The sequence below is a fragment of the Physeter macrocephalus genome, chromosome 9 (genome assembly GCF_002837175.3).
Source record: "Physeter macrocephalus isolate SW-GA chromosome 9, ASM283717v5, whole genome shotgun sequence".
In the NCBI taxonomy this organism is placed as follows: domain Eukaryota; kingdom Metazoa; phylum Chordata; class Mammalia; order Artiodactyla; family Physeteridae; genus Physeter; species Physeter macrocephalus.
In genome coordinates this window covers 94,661,169-94,679,359 of record NC_041222.1, presented here as the reverse complement: position 1 = coordinate 94,679,359, position 18,191 = coordinate 94,661,169, and the positions used below count along the sequence as shown (strand labels likewise).

General features: G+C 35.3%; 1 protein-coding gene across 2 annotated transcripts in view; it reads right to left on the bottom strand.

Annotated features, from left to right (window-relative positions):
- Nucleotides 1-7,891: 7,891 nt before the first annotated feature.
- The window catches only part of ADAM28 (ADAM metallopeptidase domain 28), a 59,213-nt gene continuing 48,913 nt past the window's right edge, over nucleotides 7,892-18,191 (bottom strand). The window contains exons 18-24 of one of the 2 annotated variants that reach the window (XM_055086952.1): nucleotides 17,841-17,919; nucleotides 12,050-12,158; nucleotides 11,050-11,128; nucleotides 10,220-10,276; nucleotides 9,461-9,523; nucleotides 8,519-8,581; nucleotides 7,892-7,972 (exon numbers count right to left, since the gene is read on the bottom strand). In XM_055086952.1, coding sequence (XP_054942927.1) covers nucleotides 7,952-7,972; nucleotides 8,519-8,581; nucleotides 9,461-9,523; nucleotides 10,220-10,276; nucleotides 11,050-11,128; nucleotides 12,050-12,158; nucleotides 17,841-17,919 — 471 coding nt within the window. In that variant the 3' untranslated portion in view covers nucleotides 7,892-7,951. The remainder of the gene's footprint in view (nucleotides 7,973-8,518; nucleotides 8,582-9,460; nucleotides 9,524-10,219; nucleotides 10,277-11,049; nucleotides 11,129-12,049; nucleotides 12,159-17,840; nucleotides 17,920-18,191) is intronic. The other variant, XM_024130864.2, reaches the window with a different exon arrangement.

The following is an 18,191-nucleotide window of genomic DNA, read 5'->3' as shown; positions in this document are numbered from 1 at the left end:
TTCATGTGTTTGTTGGCGATCTGTATATCTTCTTTGGAGAAATGTCTATTTAGTTCTTCTGCCCATTTTTGGATTGGGTTGTTTGTTTTTTTGTTATTGAGCTGCATGAGTTATTGCAAGATATTGAGTATAGTTCCCTGTGCTACACAGTAGGACCTGTTGGTTATCTATTTTATATGTAACAATATGTGTGTATATATATATATATATATATATAAATATAATATGTATATTTTAATCCCAAACTCTTAATTTATCCCTCTCCCTGCTTTTCCACTTTGGAAAACCCTTTGTTTTCTAGGTCTGTGAGTCTTTCTATTTTGTAAATAAATTCATTTGTATCATTTTTTTAGATTCCACATATAAGTGATATCATATGATATTTGTCTTTGTCTGACTTACTTCACCTAATATGATAATCTCTAGGTCCATCCATACTGCTGCAAGTACTCTTAAAACAGGTTAAAATATCTATTTCATTTGTTCAGCGATGATATGAGATATTAGCATGAGAAAGATCAATTATCTGGTTTCTCAATTCATGGTTTACAGCTTAGTTAGAAATAATTACTCCATTACTGTGACAAGTAATGGATTAAAGTCACTGGTGAAAAGGTTGGGTCAATGAGCTGAATTGAGCCTACACATTCCTCCCTTTTGGGGTTCCTTTCCTACTAGGTGTGAGTATAGCGTGGGTTAGGGCAAGTAGTCGAGAATCTGTATCTGTGAAATACCTGGGGGATACCAGTGTGAGAGCCCAGGAAAAAGGCAAAGTCAGGTTCTCAAGTTTGATCCAATAACAATACCACCATGAAAACTCTCAGAAACAGGAAGAGCTATGCGCCTTCTGATTTTTATGTATTTGTTTGGTTGACTTTGCTCTGTTTATGTAGTTTTATTATCCTTGTTGATAGTACGTTTGTTTTTATTTTATGGGTGCTATGCATCTCCTATCAATCCTGTTTACTTCTCGTTTGTTTACATTTTTGTCTTCAGATAGTTTGGAGTAAAACTTAGAGCTCATATTTATCAAACTTGTAGGGCTGTATATTTTATATTTCACTGGTCTCATCTTACCCATGGCTTTATGGTTTCTGGAACTTTCTCACTTTCTTGTTTTCTAATTCTCTTTACTGTTTCTTTTCCTTTTGTTATACTTTTTGAAACCTCCACAATTTGTGTGTGCACAATGTGAGTGTATGTTTAATGAAGGGTGGTGTATGTAAATATTTAAAGAGACTCCTTAAAAAATAAATAAATAAAACGCTTTATTTCAGGCTAACCTTGATAAACCTGATGAACCATGACTTCATACATGCTATTGTTGAATCTCATTATCTCCCTAGAAGGCCCTTCTTCTTGTTTCCTTTATAGGCCTGACAAACCTGCTATTTTAAGGTTTAAATGGCACCTCCCTGAGAAATTTCTCATGCCCTCCTTTGATAAATATTTCCCCCATGCTCCCTTGTGCTGTTATTTTAGCAATAAATTTATTTCTATATTTATTTACGTTAGTCTTTAGAACGAGGCTGTGTGTCCCAGGACAGCAGGGAAAGAGGTTAATCTTTCTATCCCAAAGGTCAACATAGTAAATTAACATTTTTGTAAATGTTTGCATTAAAGAACAAAAGAAAACAACTGGGTAAGTGTAAGTTGCATAATGCTAAATCCAGAGTCTTGACCAAAGACTTTTGTTAAGGACTTTTTGAGTACTTACCATTTTCCAGTCTCTGTGCTATCAATAACAGCAAGAATGGGGAGAAAAATTCAAAGTTATTTTCAGAAGGAGTGGACAGCCAAGGAACATAAAATTTGACACCAACATCAGATCAATTTTCACTGGTAACACTGTAGAAAGAATTATAGCTGGAGATAAAGGGGAATTTCTCTACTTAGTACTATAACGTTAAATGTGCCTTTCTGTTCAAAATAGTTTTGCTGCAGACAGTATGGTTGTGTAGAAGGAACTAAAAACTTGGAGTCAGAATAGTTGGGTTTGAGACCCTATTTCAACACATCCTAGCTGAGTAATCTAGAGAAAAATAACCTACTCTCATTTTTATCTCTGTTTTCTCATTTGTAAAATGAGGACAGTGTTGTAAGGATTAAGCAAAGACATACATGCACACACAGGCTTGTATAAATCATATTGTACTCTACAGTTGTAAACTTTTATCATTACCCTATGATATTCTAACTTTTAAAAAAATCACCAAATTTACAATCAGTTGTGATTTCATTTTTTCTAATAGTTTTGTGGATTCAGTGCTTGTTGATTTCCCTCAAATATCAATTCCAGGTCATTTTACATGGCAGCCCCAAATCTAGGACAGTGTTTGATTTGACCCAGAAGTTCTGGCTGAGATTTAGACTTAATGGAAGAGGAGGAATAAGGGTATGGAGACAAATTCTAAAAGCACTTCATAGACGCAACAAAACACTAAGAAAAATAGAGGCTCACCAATGAAATATCTACACATAATAAGTAACTTTGCCCTACTTCCTGCTCAAAGATGCGTGAAACAGTAGCCTGTACAGAGAAGGGCTCCACCTTTGATAAATCCAAGAATGGAAGCATCTTATGGGTAGATCCTTGATAGATGGACATTATCTGCCCTTCTAGACTATGGACATCTCTCTTCTTTTCTCTTTTTCTTTTTATGTTTTTCATACTACCTTTACACATTTCTTAGAAAACCCACTTTAGATATTGGCAATTCATGAATTGTTAATTGCATTTCATAGGAAATTTAAAGAGTTCAAATTATTTACTAAGTCTAAAAGTCTAGTTAATGGAAGAGCTAGGAGAAATGTCTCTGCTTTTATCCCTGTGTATTGTATATTTCCCCCACATAACATATTTTTTAAAACTTTTCCTATTCTTTTCTGAACATTTCCATTAAATTTGCTCTTGACTTTCTCCGGGTCCCCATCTGACACTTCAGCTTTTCACTGGGTCTTCTCGGCCTGCTATTGGCAAGTAGGACTAAAGGAGTCTGCCTAGAACTGGCTGCTGTATACTCCATTCTAATTATAGTTATAACATGTCCCCCAATACACACAAACCTCAGTGGGCTACTTCACAGCAGCTGGAGTTTAGAAAGCCAAACAGGTGACACACATTGACTTAGAAGGGAAAATGTTATATACTGAGTCATGTACTTGGCCTCCGAATCAGGGGCTTTCTCTATGAAAAATGCAACAATTTTTGCAGTCAGAGGCTGCAATCACCTTCATCAGAAGTTACTGGGACATCAGGAGGAGACCATTATCTATAGTCAGATTGTTATCACCCTGTTTTTCACTTAGACAAACTTACCAGCTTCCTTTAGGTCCCCATCAGGATTGTACACTAAGGATTTCAACACTCAGCTCATGCAGATGCTTGGTAAGGCTAGGAAAGCAACCTAAGACATGGTTCTTGCTAAGAAGAGGCTAGCAAGACCCTTGCTTTAAAACAAGGTTCTAAAATACTAAGAATAAAGTGAGTAAAATGATCAACTCAAAAGTATGTTCACCAAGAGGCAACGTGTAAAAAGAATTAGTGGGTTAGGGGCTTCCCTGGTGGCGCAGTGGTTGAGAGTCCGCCTGCCGATGCAGGGGACACGGGTTCGTGCCCCGGTCCGGGAGGATCCCCCATGCCGTGGAGCGGCTGGGCCCGGAGCCTGTGCTCCGCAATGGGAGAGGGCACAGCAGAGCGAGGGCCCCGTACCCCAAAAAAAAAAAAAAAAAAAAAAAAAGAATTAGTGGGTTAGGAAATGAGGAAGTCTGAAAACAGTGATAATGTGCATGAGGATGTGGAACCCCAGAAATTGCCTCCAACTGTTTTAAGGAGAAAATAAATAAATATATTAAAATATTAGGCTCTTAAGCCTTTTAAAGGAATGACATTCTGATATATTCTACAACATGGATGAACCTCGAAAACATTGTGCTAAGTGAAATAACCCAGTTACATGAATAATCCCACTTATTAGGGTACCTAGAATCGGCAAATTCATATGGACAGAAGGTGAAGAAAGGTTATCAGGCCTGGGGGAAGTAGTAATGGGAAGTATTTAATGGGTACAGAATGTCTGTTTGGGATGATGAACAAGTTCTGCAAATGGATAGTGGTGATGGGTACACAGCATTGTGAATGTACTTATGCCACTGAACTGTAAATTTAAAATTGGTTAAAATGGTAAAATTTTTATATATATTTTCAAAAAAAACCCAGGTTTTAAAAAATGGGCAAAGGAGCGTAACAGACATTTTTCCAAAGAAGACAGACAACAAGGATATAAAAAAGTGCTCAACCTCATTGATCATCAGGGAAATGCAAATCAAAACCACAGTGAAATATCACCTCACACTTGTTAGGATGGCTAGTATCAAAAAGGCCGGAGCTCAGAAGAGTTGGTGAGGGTGTGGAGAAAAGGGAAACTTTGCACTGTTCGTGGGAGTGTTAATTGGTACAGCTGCTATGGAAAACAGTATGAAGATTCCTCCAAAAAATTTTAAATGGAACTACCATATGATTCAACAATTCCACCTCTGGGTATTTATATTAAAAAATTAAAATCAGGGTCTCAGAGAGTTATCTGCAATCCCATGTTCATTGCAGCACTCTTCATAATACCCCAAATGTGGAAACAGTGTAACATCAATGAATGAATGAATGGGTTTTTTAAATGTGGTATATATGTAAAAAGGAATATTATTTGGCCTTAAAAAAGGAAGGAAATCCTGTCATATGCAACAACATGGGTGAACCTGTAGGACATTATGCTAAATGAAATAAGTGAATTACAGAAGGACAAATATTGCATGATTCCATTTATATGAGATGTATGAAATAGGCAAACTCTTGGAAGCAAAGAAAAGAATTGTGGTTGCCAGAGGCTGGGAGGGGAAAATGGGGAGTTGCCAATCAATGGGTATAAAATTTCAATTATGCAAGATGAATAAGAACTGGAGAGCTGCTGTCTAATATTGTACTTACAGGTAACAATACTTTGATGTACATTTAAGTATCTGTTAAGAGGAAAGATGTCATGTCAAATGTTCTTACCACAATACATTTTTAAAAATTTATTTTATAAGAAGAAAGAGTATGGACTTCAACACCAGGTGTGAGAGAGAAAAGAGTTAAATTTTAACAAGGAGATACTTTCATAGTAAACTGCATACCATAATTTTCTTCTGCTTAGGGATTTAGTTTCCATAACAATATTACTTATTTAGCAGATTAAGAATAGTAATATTGTATTCGTGTTGAACAGAATAGCAGACTGTCCAGGGCTAATTGCTAAGCAATGTCTGAAGTTGTCATTGGAAAGGGAAGGTCTTTTTCTGGAAGCAATATATAGTGGTGATGATGAAGTGGAAAGCATGTGCCCTAATAATAGGAGCAGCTACTTTATTAGTCAGGATGGCTTCTGTCACAAATAAGAGCAAATTTAACTTGAAATGGCTTAAACAATAAGAAAATTTTATTGGTCATGCAACAGAAGTCCCAAGAAAGTACACGGTGACGCAGGCAGTTATTAATCTACCAGTCCATGATATCATTAAAAGACCAGGTTTTATTCTTTTCATTTTTCTGCGCTATCTTATTCAGTATATCAGCCATGCCCTCATAATCACAACATGGCTGCAACAGTACCAGATAGGATATCCAAATAGCCAGAAGGGACAAGGATATCTTTCCTAGAAATTCCCCAGCATATTTCCTGTCTCGTCCCATTGGCAAAAAAGGGGGGGATGGGGGTAGGGTGGGTTAATACACGTACCTCCAAATCAATCAATCAACCACTGGTAAAGGAAATGAGATTATTATGATTGACTTAGAGTGATTGATAGAAATGTATCCAGGAGATGGAGTTAGGATTATCTTCTTTGTTTAATTTTTTATTTTATATTGGAGTATAGTTGATTTACAATGTTGTGTTAGTTTCAGGTGTACAGCAAAGCGATTTAGCTATACATATTCATTTATCTCTTCTTTTTCAGATTCTTTTCCCATATAGGTTATTACAGAGATTATCTTTTCATGCATGCATGAAAATGGAAATGCAAATGAAAAACTGAACAAAATTTGGCTTCTGAAAAGCAAGAAAGGAGTTTTTGGTAGGTAACCTACAATGTTTGTTCCATCACCAGTCAACTAAGCTGATGTTTGCTGTGGGCAATGTGATTCCAGTGTTGACAAACCATTTGATTACTTTTAAAATGCTGGATATCTGGATGTTTATGCAAGATCTCCCAAGTTTTAAATATTGGCAATACATTCAAAACATTAAAAAATACTTTTTGGCCAAAATCACTGAGGCCAAATAAAACAAATCTGCAGTCCAGACACATCCTGCTGGCCAGCAGTTTACAAATTCTGGTTTATGTTTGTTATTAATTTATTTAACTAAAACTTTTTCTACTTAGAAAGTAATGATGTTCACTTTAAACTTACCAGTAACTGTGGCTGCAACAGTACCAGATAGGATATCCAAATAGCCAGAAGGGACAAGGATATCTTTCCTAGAAATTCCCCAGCATATTTCCTGTCTCGTCCCATTGGCAAAAAAGGGGGGGATGGGGGTAGGGTGGGTTAATACACGTACCTCCAAATCAATCAATCAACCACTGGTAAAGGAAATGAGATTATTATGATTGACTTAGAGTGATTGATAGAAATGTATCCAGGAGATGGAGTTAGGATTATCTTCTTTGTTTAATTTTTTATTTTATATTGGAGTATAGTTGATTTACAATGTTGTGTTAGTTTCAGGTGTACAGCAAAGCGATTTAGCTATACATATTCATTTATCTCTTCTTTTTCAGATTCTTTTCCCATATAGGTTATTACAGAGATTATCTTTTCATGCATGCATGAAAATGGAAATGCAAATGAAAAACTGAACAAAATTTGGCTTCTGAAAAGCAAGAAAGGAGTTTTTGGTAGGTAACCTACAATGTTTGTTCCATCACCAGTCAACTAAGCTGATGTTTGCTGTGGGCAATGTGATTCCAGTGTTGACAAACCATTTGATTACTTTTAAAATGCTGGATATCTGGATGTTTATGCAAGATCTCCCAAGTTTTAAATATTGGCAATACATTCAAAACATTAAAAAATACTTTTTGGCCAAAATCACTGAGGCCAAATAAAACAAATCTGCAGTCCAGACACATCCTGCTGGCCAGCAGTTTACAAATTCTGGTTTATGTTTGTTATTAATTTATTTAACTAAAACTTTTTCTACTTAGAAAGTAATGATGTTCACTTTAAACTTACCAGTAACTGAATTATACAAATTTCTATGAAAAAACAGTTTAATTAATAAAGTCTTAATTAATTGTAGTGAACTTCCAATGACACAGCTAATACGAATTCCAGAAGATAATGTAGGGTCGGAAAAAGACATGATATAAACCAGAGAATGTTTGTTTGTGTAATTTTCTTTGTAACTGAGGGTTCTAATTTGACAGTTTCCGGGTTAACAATTAAGCTATTGCTAGTCATCGGATGAGGAGTATACAATTTTCTCCCATCCTTCCCCGTTTCCTGTAATTTCTTGTTTTTTCTTTTCATTAGAGGGTGAATTAATTCCTACTGAAAGAGAAAATCAAGGTGCTCAAAACCCTTTAACAAGTATTAGTCAACCTCACAGTAAAAGAGCGGGGGTGGGTGTGAAAGGTTAGGAAATTCACCTAATTAGAGATTTCAGCTTTATAGCTCTTTCTTTAGAGACATCCTCTTTCCCATGAATATAGAGAACAGAAAATTTTAATTCATACAAAGATTATCAAGAGTATGTCTCTTTTGAAAGTTTTATGTCTTCAAAGTATAATCAAGAAATAGTAACCTCCTTGAGTGTCAAGAGCAATATTTATTAGTACATTTCTCTTCCATCCAGATTGTCCATTCTTCTAAGTTGATCATTTACCCACCAATCCTTGCTTAACTGTTACTTCAGACTTTTGGATTGGAGCCCTAAAAAAAGACAGAATTCTTAAATAATGAACTTTTCCTAAAAATTTAGATATTACATAACTTTGAACTATTAAGAAATTAAAATGATTTATCTGTAGTCACTCTTCCTATTCTGTAGCTTATTTGATACTTCACAGTGAAGGAGTGGAAACATAAGAGGGTAGAGAAAGGAGAGAAAAACATCACACTGGGATTCAACTATCCACCTGGCCACTTATCAAATGTAGAGGGTGGGGCATCAGGAGAAGAATTATGCCATGCTGAGTAATTTTTCTGTGGAGAATTTTCTCCATCTCACTATCCCTGGGTAATTTTTCTGAGAAAACAAAGAATATTGGGGTCATCATCACTTTCTAGCAAAGACCCTTACATCTTCTTTCTCTTGGTTTTTGTCCAAGCTCAGAAGGAAGACATGTACTAGAACCCAAAATATACTCATATAGACACTGTCCTTAGTGACATCTTCTAGGAAGACATGGTTAGAACTTCTGTCCTTGATTCTAGGAGGGTTACAAGATTAGAATAGTTTGGTTATAGATCTCGTACCTTAAGTGTAGACATTGGCTTATCCTTGAAAACAGTAGAGGAAAGTCCTTTTGTGTCTGTATGCTATATTAGGGACAAAAATAATGGTAGGGCATTAGAAATGCTGTGCAATTCCCATCTTTGCTATACTTATTTCCTTATTTAAATCCTTCCTTACCTCTTTGTCACTTATTTTAAATTCTACCCAACTCTCAGGGTCCAGTACAAATTCCAACCACTTAGTTAGTCAATGGACCTTCCTCTTACTTTCCCATTCCTACCCCATTCATTGTCCCCTCACCATACTTCTCTCAGAAGTATTGCTTGCTTTGGCACACGTAATATATGAGGAGTTAAGTGCTCCATACGCATATGACTTGTTTTCCCACCAAAAATGTAAAAATTATTGAAAAAAATGACCTTAAGTTTTAATTCCTTCTCATTTACTCACAACAAAGTACCAGGTATGAGGGGAATATGTTCAGGATCCACTTGAGCGAATGACTCTACCTGTTACTTCTTGAGTGCTTGGCTTTTATTCTGGGTTTGCCTTCATGTGCTCCGTTTTTCATACCCTTCCTCCTCTAGAAAACTGTGAATAATATAGACCTTATTCTATCTAGAATAAACAAGTACAGTCTAATTTATAATACAATTTTGTATCCTCCAAAATGAGCGTCTAGAAACTAACCTGTGAAGGAGACAGTTCAACTTCTACAGCAGAACCATTTATCATTTCTTAAGAATTATGTAACAGTAGAACTATTTTTAAAGTAAAAAATTAATAGCCATTCTAATTTGTAGATGGTGAGTAGGCCTTCTTTCTCAGATATTCCTATGGGCTATGATATCTCAGATTAGCTTAGCGTATCCTGAAAGGGAACCCAGAGATCTGAAGGCACCCTTCACGTTGGGCACAAGAGACATTTAAAACACCGCCAGTGACCATCTGATACTTCTTACAAGGAAAGAGAATGACACAGATGTAGGAATCGGCGGTGGCGAAAAATCTGGCTTCGTAATTAGCTAGTAAGAAGGTAAAAAAAAAAAATTAAAAAACGGGGCCTCGAAAACAGGCGTGCTTAACGGAAAGGCTTAAATCACTTTCAGAAATGGAGAACTAGGAATCTTCTAAACCTGTACATTTAATTGCTTTCACTTAGGTGCGCACAAGCAGTTCAGAAATAAGCTCAATGCCAACAGACATATGATGAAGATGGCATTCTATGAAGCAGATCGGTTCTCTTCTTTAATGAATTAGCTTTTCAGGCCTGGTAATTCAGGTTGAAGGGTTAAATTTAGTAGTATAATGGAAAGGCAAGCTCATATTTTGTCTTTTCAAAAAGTTTTGCAGAAGAATCCATATTTTCTATGAATATTCACACAGATCTGAACATTCTCCTGAAGAAATAATTGGGCATTGTGGGTTATGTCTTTCACTAGTATTCCCTTGAGGTTAGATTGGAAGGGATTTTTTTTTTTTTTTTTTTTTTTTTGTGGTACGCGGGCCTCTCACTGTTGTGGCCTCTCCCTTTGCGGAGCACAGGCTCCAGACGCGCAGGCTCAGCGGCCATGGCTCACGGGCCTAGCCACTCCGCGGCATATGGGATCTTCCCGGACCGGGGCGCGAACCCGGTTCCCCTGCATCAGCAGGCGGACGCGCAACCACTGCGCCACCAGGGAAGCCCTGGAAGGGATTTTTAAGAGAAGTTACCAACTCACAACAGAAGCTGGAGGTGCATCCTCCTCTGCTGGAAGGTCAGGTGTTTCAAGCTTCATCTAAAAAGAAAAAAATAACATTTTAAAATGGGTTTATATGAAATCATGTGTGTGAAAATTTTGAAAATTGTAAAGCACTATAGAATTTAAAGAATGTTTCATTCAATAAAAATAAATTTTTAAAAATGAAACGATCGGTATCCTAATTTCAGCTTCCAAATAAGAACCCCTTTCTGATCATGTGAGCTCAGAACTAAGATGACACTGAGATTGGATGGAAAATCACAGTGGCCCAGCTGCTACATTCTGCTGTGTACAGAGCTATCAGAGATGGGTAAGTTTCCATCAAAAACATTATTACCAATGTCATTGTCATTAGGCAACTGCCACTTAAATTTTTAAACTTGCAGGACACAACTAGGGCATTAAGGATTATACATATTACAGGTGTTGTCATACAAGTATACATATTATTATCATTATTGGGATATTGCAAAAGGAATAAGGAATCAACCTAGAATCACACAGAGAGAGAAAGAGAGAGAGAGAGAGCTGGCATCTGCCCTCCCCTTTCTCTTGATTCTCTTTGCATTTTGTGAACCCCAGCAAAGCAGCCTCTGAATTGTATAGAGACTCTTTTGCATTGAACAAAAGGCAAGGGTGAACTTTCTGAATGTGTAGTTACAATGCGCACAGTCCTTGCTACATACTAACTAGTGAGATGGATTTGTAAAACACTGCTGAGTAGAAATGACAGCTAGCTGGTCAGGACAAGAGAGTGAGAGAATCACAAACTGGGACCCAGGGAAAACACAGTACAGACTATGGTTCACCTCTTGGGGTTGAACAGCCTTTGCCATCTGTGGTTTCCTCTTCTGCTTGTGTGGCCCGGTGTCAGTGGTAGACAGTGGCCTGTATGTGAAAGCATATCATATAAACTGACTTAGAAATTCCTTCCCCATGAGAGGGAGATTCAAGAGAAGTCTGCTAGTTTCCTTTGCCCATTGTTTCAAACTTGGTAATTGACTGGGTTTTCATCTGCTCCCTAGGACATCCTGCAGGTTTCCTTGTCTTGTAATTAATAATCATTACCACTAATTTTCTTTTCCATTCTCTACCAATCCCTGAAACCTAATAATGATGGTGCTGAATCCAACTTTTATCTAAATTATGCCATTTAATTAAAGATTTGTTTTAGTCATTCAATATTTATTAAAAGTCCATTCTGGGTGAATAAATCAATTTTTAAAAAATGCTAGAAAGAGACTGTAGTGTCAAGATTATCTTTGAAAGACTGACTGATGTATGTGCAAACCTAGACTCCATTACTTACTTTGTAAGACTTTGAACATGTTAGTTTATCTCCCTGAGCTTCTGTTTCCACATCAGTAAAAAAGTGAAGTGCCTGACCTTGCAGGATTGTTGTGAGGATCAATCTATAATACCTTTTCATCTATAAAATGGAAATAATAGTAACTATTATTTCCTTATGAAGATTAAATGACATAATATATGTAAAAGGGCTAAGCAGAGTGCTTGTCATAAAGCTATGATCAATACATTTTAGATACTGTATTTGGATAATGAGCGTAAAAATCTTTAATAATGAGAGTTATTATTAATTATAAATGGTGATTAACAGAAGAAGAAAAGGAGATCTTACTGTGAAGAATTTCCCAATAAAAAGAATAACCAGCCTCTGGTCCAAGAAAAATATATCTGTACTTATTTCTGAGTATTTGAAGTAAACTAAAATTAAATTGGATAATTTGGGTCCTTACATTTAAAGTGAGTTAGAGGCCAAAAACGTCCCCAAGGCAAGATAATGCCTACCTCTGGACTTCCTTCTGCTTTCCTCTGGTGCTTCGATATCGGGTTACTATAGCAACCACCACAAATATGACGGCCACAGGGAACAGCACCCCAACCACAATGAAGAAATCTGCAACCGAGAGAACGAGGGCCTCGTGAGAATATGGGAAATTCACAAATATACATCGCACTGGTCCTTATTTCTTTATTTATCACAAACTCCACCTACCTTTTCCCCAAAGGACATGCAGTCCCTGGAAAATCTCTCATAGCCAGTAAAATGAAAATATATTTTGATAATGATTATTATAATATTATTTAGATAGAAGAAATTAAGAGGATGTCTAGGGAAAACAGTTTACATGAGATAGGTAAAGCATCATACCACTGGGAATTCTTAGAAGGGATTATGTTTGTTTGTAATAAATTGAAAACAAAAGGCTGGGAGATCAGAAAGAATATGAAGTAAGGAGGATGCAGAAGAGGAGGGAAACATTGTTAAAATTCAGCCTTGGAATAAAACCAGTGAAAAGAATCTGAAGACTTGAAATCATATTCCTCTTAGTAGCAAGTAAGAAGCTGAGACGTGTAAAAGAGAATTGATGGATAACTGATAAGTGATAGGTAGATAGGACATAAGTGAGTGTCCTGCTGATGTTTGCTCTATAGTGGAATTATTATGGACAAAAAAATTATGTGACCTTGTGAATTGGGGAATGGTTCTAACAACGTTTTTTGGTTTATAGGGTGTTTTTTACCTATTAATCTAATTAATGAATGCAACTTCAATCTTTTGCTATCTCATGTATTCATTTCTCTTATAATAATCTGAAAGCACAAAGACCAGGAGGTACAAGTTTGAAGAGCAATGCAAACAGCTACTGCTCTCTTATTACAGAGATGGCAGAGATCAGTAAATTAATAATAAGAATGATTTTTGCATAAATGCAAGAAAAGTTCACAAGTGTGAGCACACATACGTGCAGAGAGATAGAGACCTCAGAAGTAGAATTCTAGGTAAGATAATAACAGTTCAAATACCTAATACTCTCTACCCTCCATAAAAATTCCTACCCAAAAGGTCAAAGGAAATAAAGTTCTGAGGCATCTGTGTTAGAAACAGTATAGATGTGTTCAGAATTTTAAAAGTGTACTTGCGCTAACAACAGAATCGTAGCTATTTTCAAAAGAGTGACACGGTCCAGAGGAAATAAAGAGGAACTTGGCAATACTTCACAGACATCCATAGTTTGAAAGGATGTGGTCTAGAGGTAAAGCTGGGGCATCAGGCAGATGGAGAGTATTGTAACAATTATAACAGGAAGCAGGTTTACAGTTGAAGATGTCAGTTAATTGAACAAAAAATACAGCCCTCTCTGTTTCTGGAAATGGTGGTCTAGGAAATCTGGACTAGCTCTCTCACTAAAAACAACTAATGAATTAAAAAAAAAATTTCCTAAAAGCACAGAAGTGCTGAAGAAAATAGGGGAAGATTATTCTGGAGTGAGAGAAAATTACTTTGGCGTGAGAAAGCAGGAACTCAGAAACACAGGAAGGAAAACGATCATAAAAGGAAGCTCAGAAATGCAGAAAGGAATGAAAAGTAAATAAACCAAGAGTGAACCTTAATGTAAACTGTGGGCTTTGGATGATAATCACATGTCAATGTAGGTTCATTAATTGTAACAAACGTTCCACTCTGCTTGGGGGATGTTAGCAGTGGGAGACTGTGCACATGTGGGGCAGGGATATAGGGGAAATCTCTGTACTTTCTGCTCAGTTTTGCTGTGAACCTAAGACTGCTCTAAAAAGTAAAAAGTCTCTATTAAAAATAATAAAATGGAAATTTTTATGCTGGCCACTAAAAGAATATAAAATAAATGTATAATCTCCAAATTAGTAAAAATGAAGTGATTAAAATCCTCAGTAAGTCTATAAGAAAACAAGAAAGGAGAGAAAAAGGAACAGGAACCAGGCAGGACAAATAAAAAGCATATAATAAGATTGTAGATTATACCCAAATATATCAGTAATTACATTTAATTTGAATGGACTAAGTTTCTAAAAAACGATTGAGACTAAAATTTTAAAATATATTTGTAGTTTTAAAAGTGAGAGACAGATATAAAACATGAGGATTCAGAAAGGATGAAAGTAAAAGTATGAAGAAAAAGTTATACCAAAGCAAAAGAGACCAAGAGAAATATGGTACAGCTATATTTTTCTCCAGGAACTGTGGACTTTAAAAGGCAAGAAGACTAGAGATACACAAAAGCATTTCATAATAACAAAAGTGTTAATTCACTGGGAAGACATACAATTCTAAACTTTATTGTAGATAACAGCATGGTCTCAAAATATTTAGGTATTGATAGAACCAGAAGTAATAGCCAAATTCACAGTTATGGTGGGGGATTTTAATACTCTTGACTCAGTAATTGGTACAACAAACAAACAAGATATCAGTAAGGGTTAATATATTACACACAATTAACAAACATGGCATTAAAAACATATGGAAAACACTGCACATAAGTGCAGAACACATATTTTTGTGTTCATAGACAGAACACTTACAATATGGGCATATGCTGGGTCATAAAGCAAGTGTCAACAAATTTCAGCATATTCTCAACACAGTAGGTTTTCTGATCCCTATGGAATTATGCTAAGTATTAATTTAGCAAAAGCTAGAAAATCTCCATATGCATGTATGTTAAGAAATATATGTCTAAACAGTTCAAGGGCCAAAGAAGAAAGCAAATAGAAAATAGAAAATAATTTGAAACAAATGATAATGAAAATACCAATTACAAAATGGTCTACAAACTGAAAATTAATGAGCCAAAGATTCCTTTCAAGATTTTTCTTTTAAAGATGAAATAAACTGAAGGAAATGGAATTGTATAAAGTAGAAATTGAAATAGCAAAAAAAAGTTAAAAAAAACAAATCATAAAGAATAATAAGTTTTAAAATTTTGTTAGGATAATATAAAAAAACAATGCTACAGATACTGTTGATATTGAAAAGATAAGTGAGTATTATGAGCAATCTTAAACCAAAACATTGAAATTTAGATGAAGTAGGAAAATGTCTAGGAAAAATATAACATACTAAAACTTGCATAAGAAGAAATTAAATACCTGAAGGGTCTTATAGCTACTGAAGACACTGAATCTTTAACTAAAATATTGTCCAGAATTCTAGGCCTACATGGCTTACTGAAAAGTTCTACCAGATATTTAAGACAAGAGTCTTCCATTGTTATACAAACTCTTCCAGAGAATTTAAATGAATGAAAATGCTCCACTTCATTTAATATGTCTAGCATAACCATGATACTCAAATTTAGCAAGTACAGGCATCACTCATGAACATAAAATAATAGCAAACATCATCCATCAGTATCCGTAAGAGCTATTTCCATGTTGGGTTTATCCAAAGTATACACAGTTAGATAAATGTTCAAATATCAATCAATTATTTTGCAATACCAACAGAGTAAAGAGGTAAAAATCGTAACCAATAAATAAAAAGTATTTGATAAAATTCTTAGCAAACTAGAAATAGAAGTGAATTTTCTTGATCAAATGAAGAGGATCCAATATGTACAGAATACCTTCAGATAACAGGGCAAAATACTGAAAGTCTTTCCTAAGATTGGGAAAGAAACAAAGAGGCTTGCTATCTCTATTTCTGTTCAGCATTGCACAAGAGTACTACTCAGTGAAGGAAAACAAGTATGAGAAATTAAAATTGTGAAGATTAGATAAGAAACAAAACTGTCATTTTTCTGAAATAGAATGATTGAATATGTAGAAAATCTAACGGAATCTACAAATAAATTACTAAAATTTTTAAGAGAGGTTAGCTGAGGTGCTTGATATAAAAATAAATATACAAAAATTAGTTGACCTATATTCTAGTAATAGTTGAAAAATATTTTTTCAAAAAATACTATTTAAAAATACAATAAAAATTAATTTCTTATAAAACAAATCAAACAAAATATATGTAAAATTTCTGTGGTGAAAACCATTAACTATTATTGGGCAAAATTAAAGAAGACTAAGTAAATGGATAGATATTTCATGTCAATAGGTTTGGAATTCAATATTTTATTTATGCCCATTTTCTGCAAGTAAATCTATAGATGTAGTTTACACTAAATTAAAATCCCAACAGGATTTGTGTGTGTAACTTGAGAATCTGATTATAAAATATATGTGAAAATACAAAAGCTAATAGCCAAGACATTCTTGAAGAACAATGTTAGAGGACCTCCTATAAGATAACAAAATTATTTTAAAGATACAATAATAAAAGAGTGTTATACTGGCATAAGGATAGCCAAATAGGACCACCAGAAAAGAATAGATATCCCAGAACAACACACGTGCATGGACACACATGCTTTATTAGAAAACTGGCACTACAGAGCATTAAGGAAGGATGACCTATTATATGAATAATGGTGTGACAACTGGGCATCTATCTGAGATAAAAACGAAATTGAACACTTGCATCACACACAAAATAATTCCAGATACATTATAGACTTAAATTTGAAAAGGCAATACAAAAATCCTTTTTAGAAGATAATATATGGGTATACATTCATAACTTCAGGATAGGAAAATTTTCCTTAAAAAGGACACAAAATGAAAAAAAACTAATCATCAAGGAAATGATTAACAAATTGACTACATTACAATTAAAAGCTTCTTTAGGGCTTCCCTGGTGGTGCAGTGGTTAGAATCCGCCTGCCAATGCAGGGGACACGGGTTCAAGCCCTGGTCCGGGAAGATCCCACATGCCGCGGAGCAACTAAGCCTGTGCACCACAACTACTGAGCCTGTGCTCCAGAACCCGTAAGCCACAACTACTGAAGCCCGTGCGCCTAGAGCCTGTGCTCTGCAACAAGAGAAGCCACCGCAATGAGAAGCCCACACACCGCAACGAAGAGTAGCCCCCACTCGCTGCAACTAGAGAAAGTCCGCGCACAGCAACAAAGACCCAACGCAGCCAAAAATAGATTAAAAAAATAATAATAATTTTAAAAAAGCTTCTTTAATCACATGACATCACGAAGAGAGTGAGAAAACACAGAATGAAGGGAGTTATTTGCAGCATATATAACTGAAAAAATAGCTTATATCAAGAATATATTAAAACTTACACAAGTTATTAAGGGGTCAGGGGAGACACCCAATAGAAGAATAAACAAAATGGCTTGAACAAATGCTTTGCAAAAGACAAAATCCAAATGGCCAAAAACTAAGAAAAGATTTTATTAGTAGTAGTAGTAGTAGTTATAAAGAGCAAGTCAACCTAATCCCACGTTCAAAGAAGGATCATACATATTGAAGAAAAACAGCGCAGTGAAATACAAGAGACAGGGTGAAAAAAGAAAACAACTCAACTCAAAAGAAATAATCTAGAGAACAAAGTGAACCTACAAAAATTATGTCATATTCTTAGAGTTTTATGAGGATATTATATCTAGTATACATTCAGTCAAGGCTGCTATGAAAATGGAACAGTGATAAAGCAAGAAAATTTGGAAAATTAAAATGACAAATATAAAATTTCAAGGAATCTTTTTGTATGTAGCATAAAAACATAAGAATGTGGAAAATATGATTTAAAAGTTGCTGGAGAGACTTTGGGGATTAATATTGTGGATTCAATATCTACAGAATAGGAATTCCAAGAGGAGTGGAAAAAAGGCAATGAAATCTTACATAACAGGAAATAAAAGCTAGGAAGAGGAGAGTAATTTTCTCACGTTAGATGTGCAATATTACTTACTGAAGACCACGGAAGAACCACCGCAATCAGGAGGGGCCCATCCTTCTTTACACTGACATTGGAGCTCGTGGTCACACACCTAGAGGAGCAACGATCCTGTTAGTTTTCTCACTGGACTAATCCCCAACCCGAGGGCCGATTCATCCATAATTAAGTCCATTCCAAAAAAAGAATAACCTCTGCTCTGTAGCCTTTCAACTGTCTACGTAATGTATGAATCAGTAATAGGAATTTCAGTACCAGGTTCTTTGAAGGAATTTTTCATTGAATCAAACTAGTGAGGAGTTAGATAATAATTTTAATCATTCAACGCTGAAACATTATTTTTTTTTTTTTTTTTTTTTTTTTTTT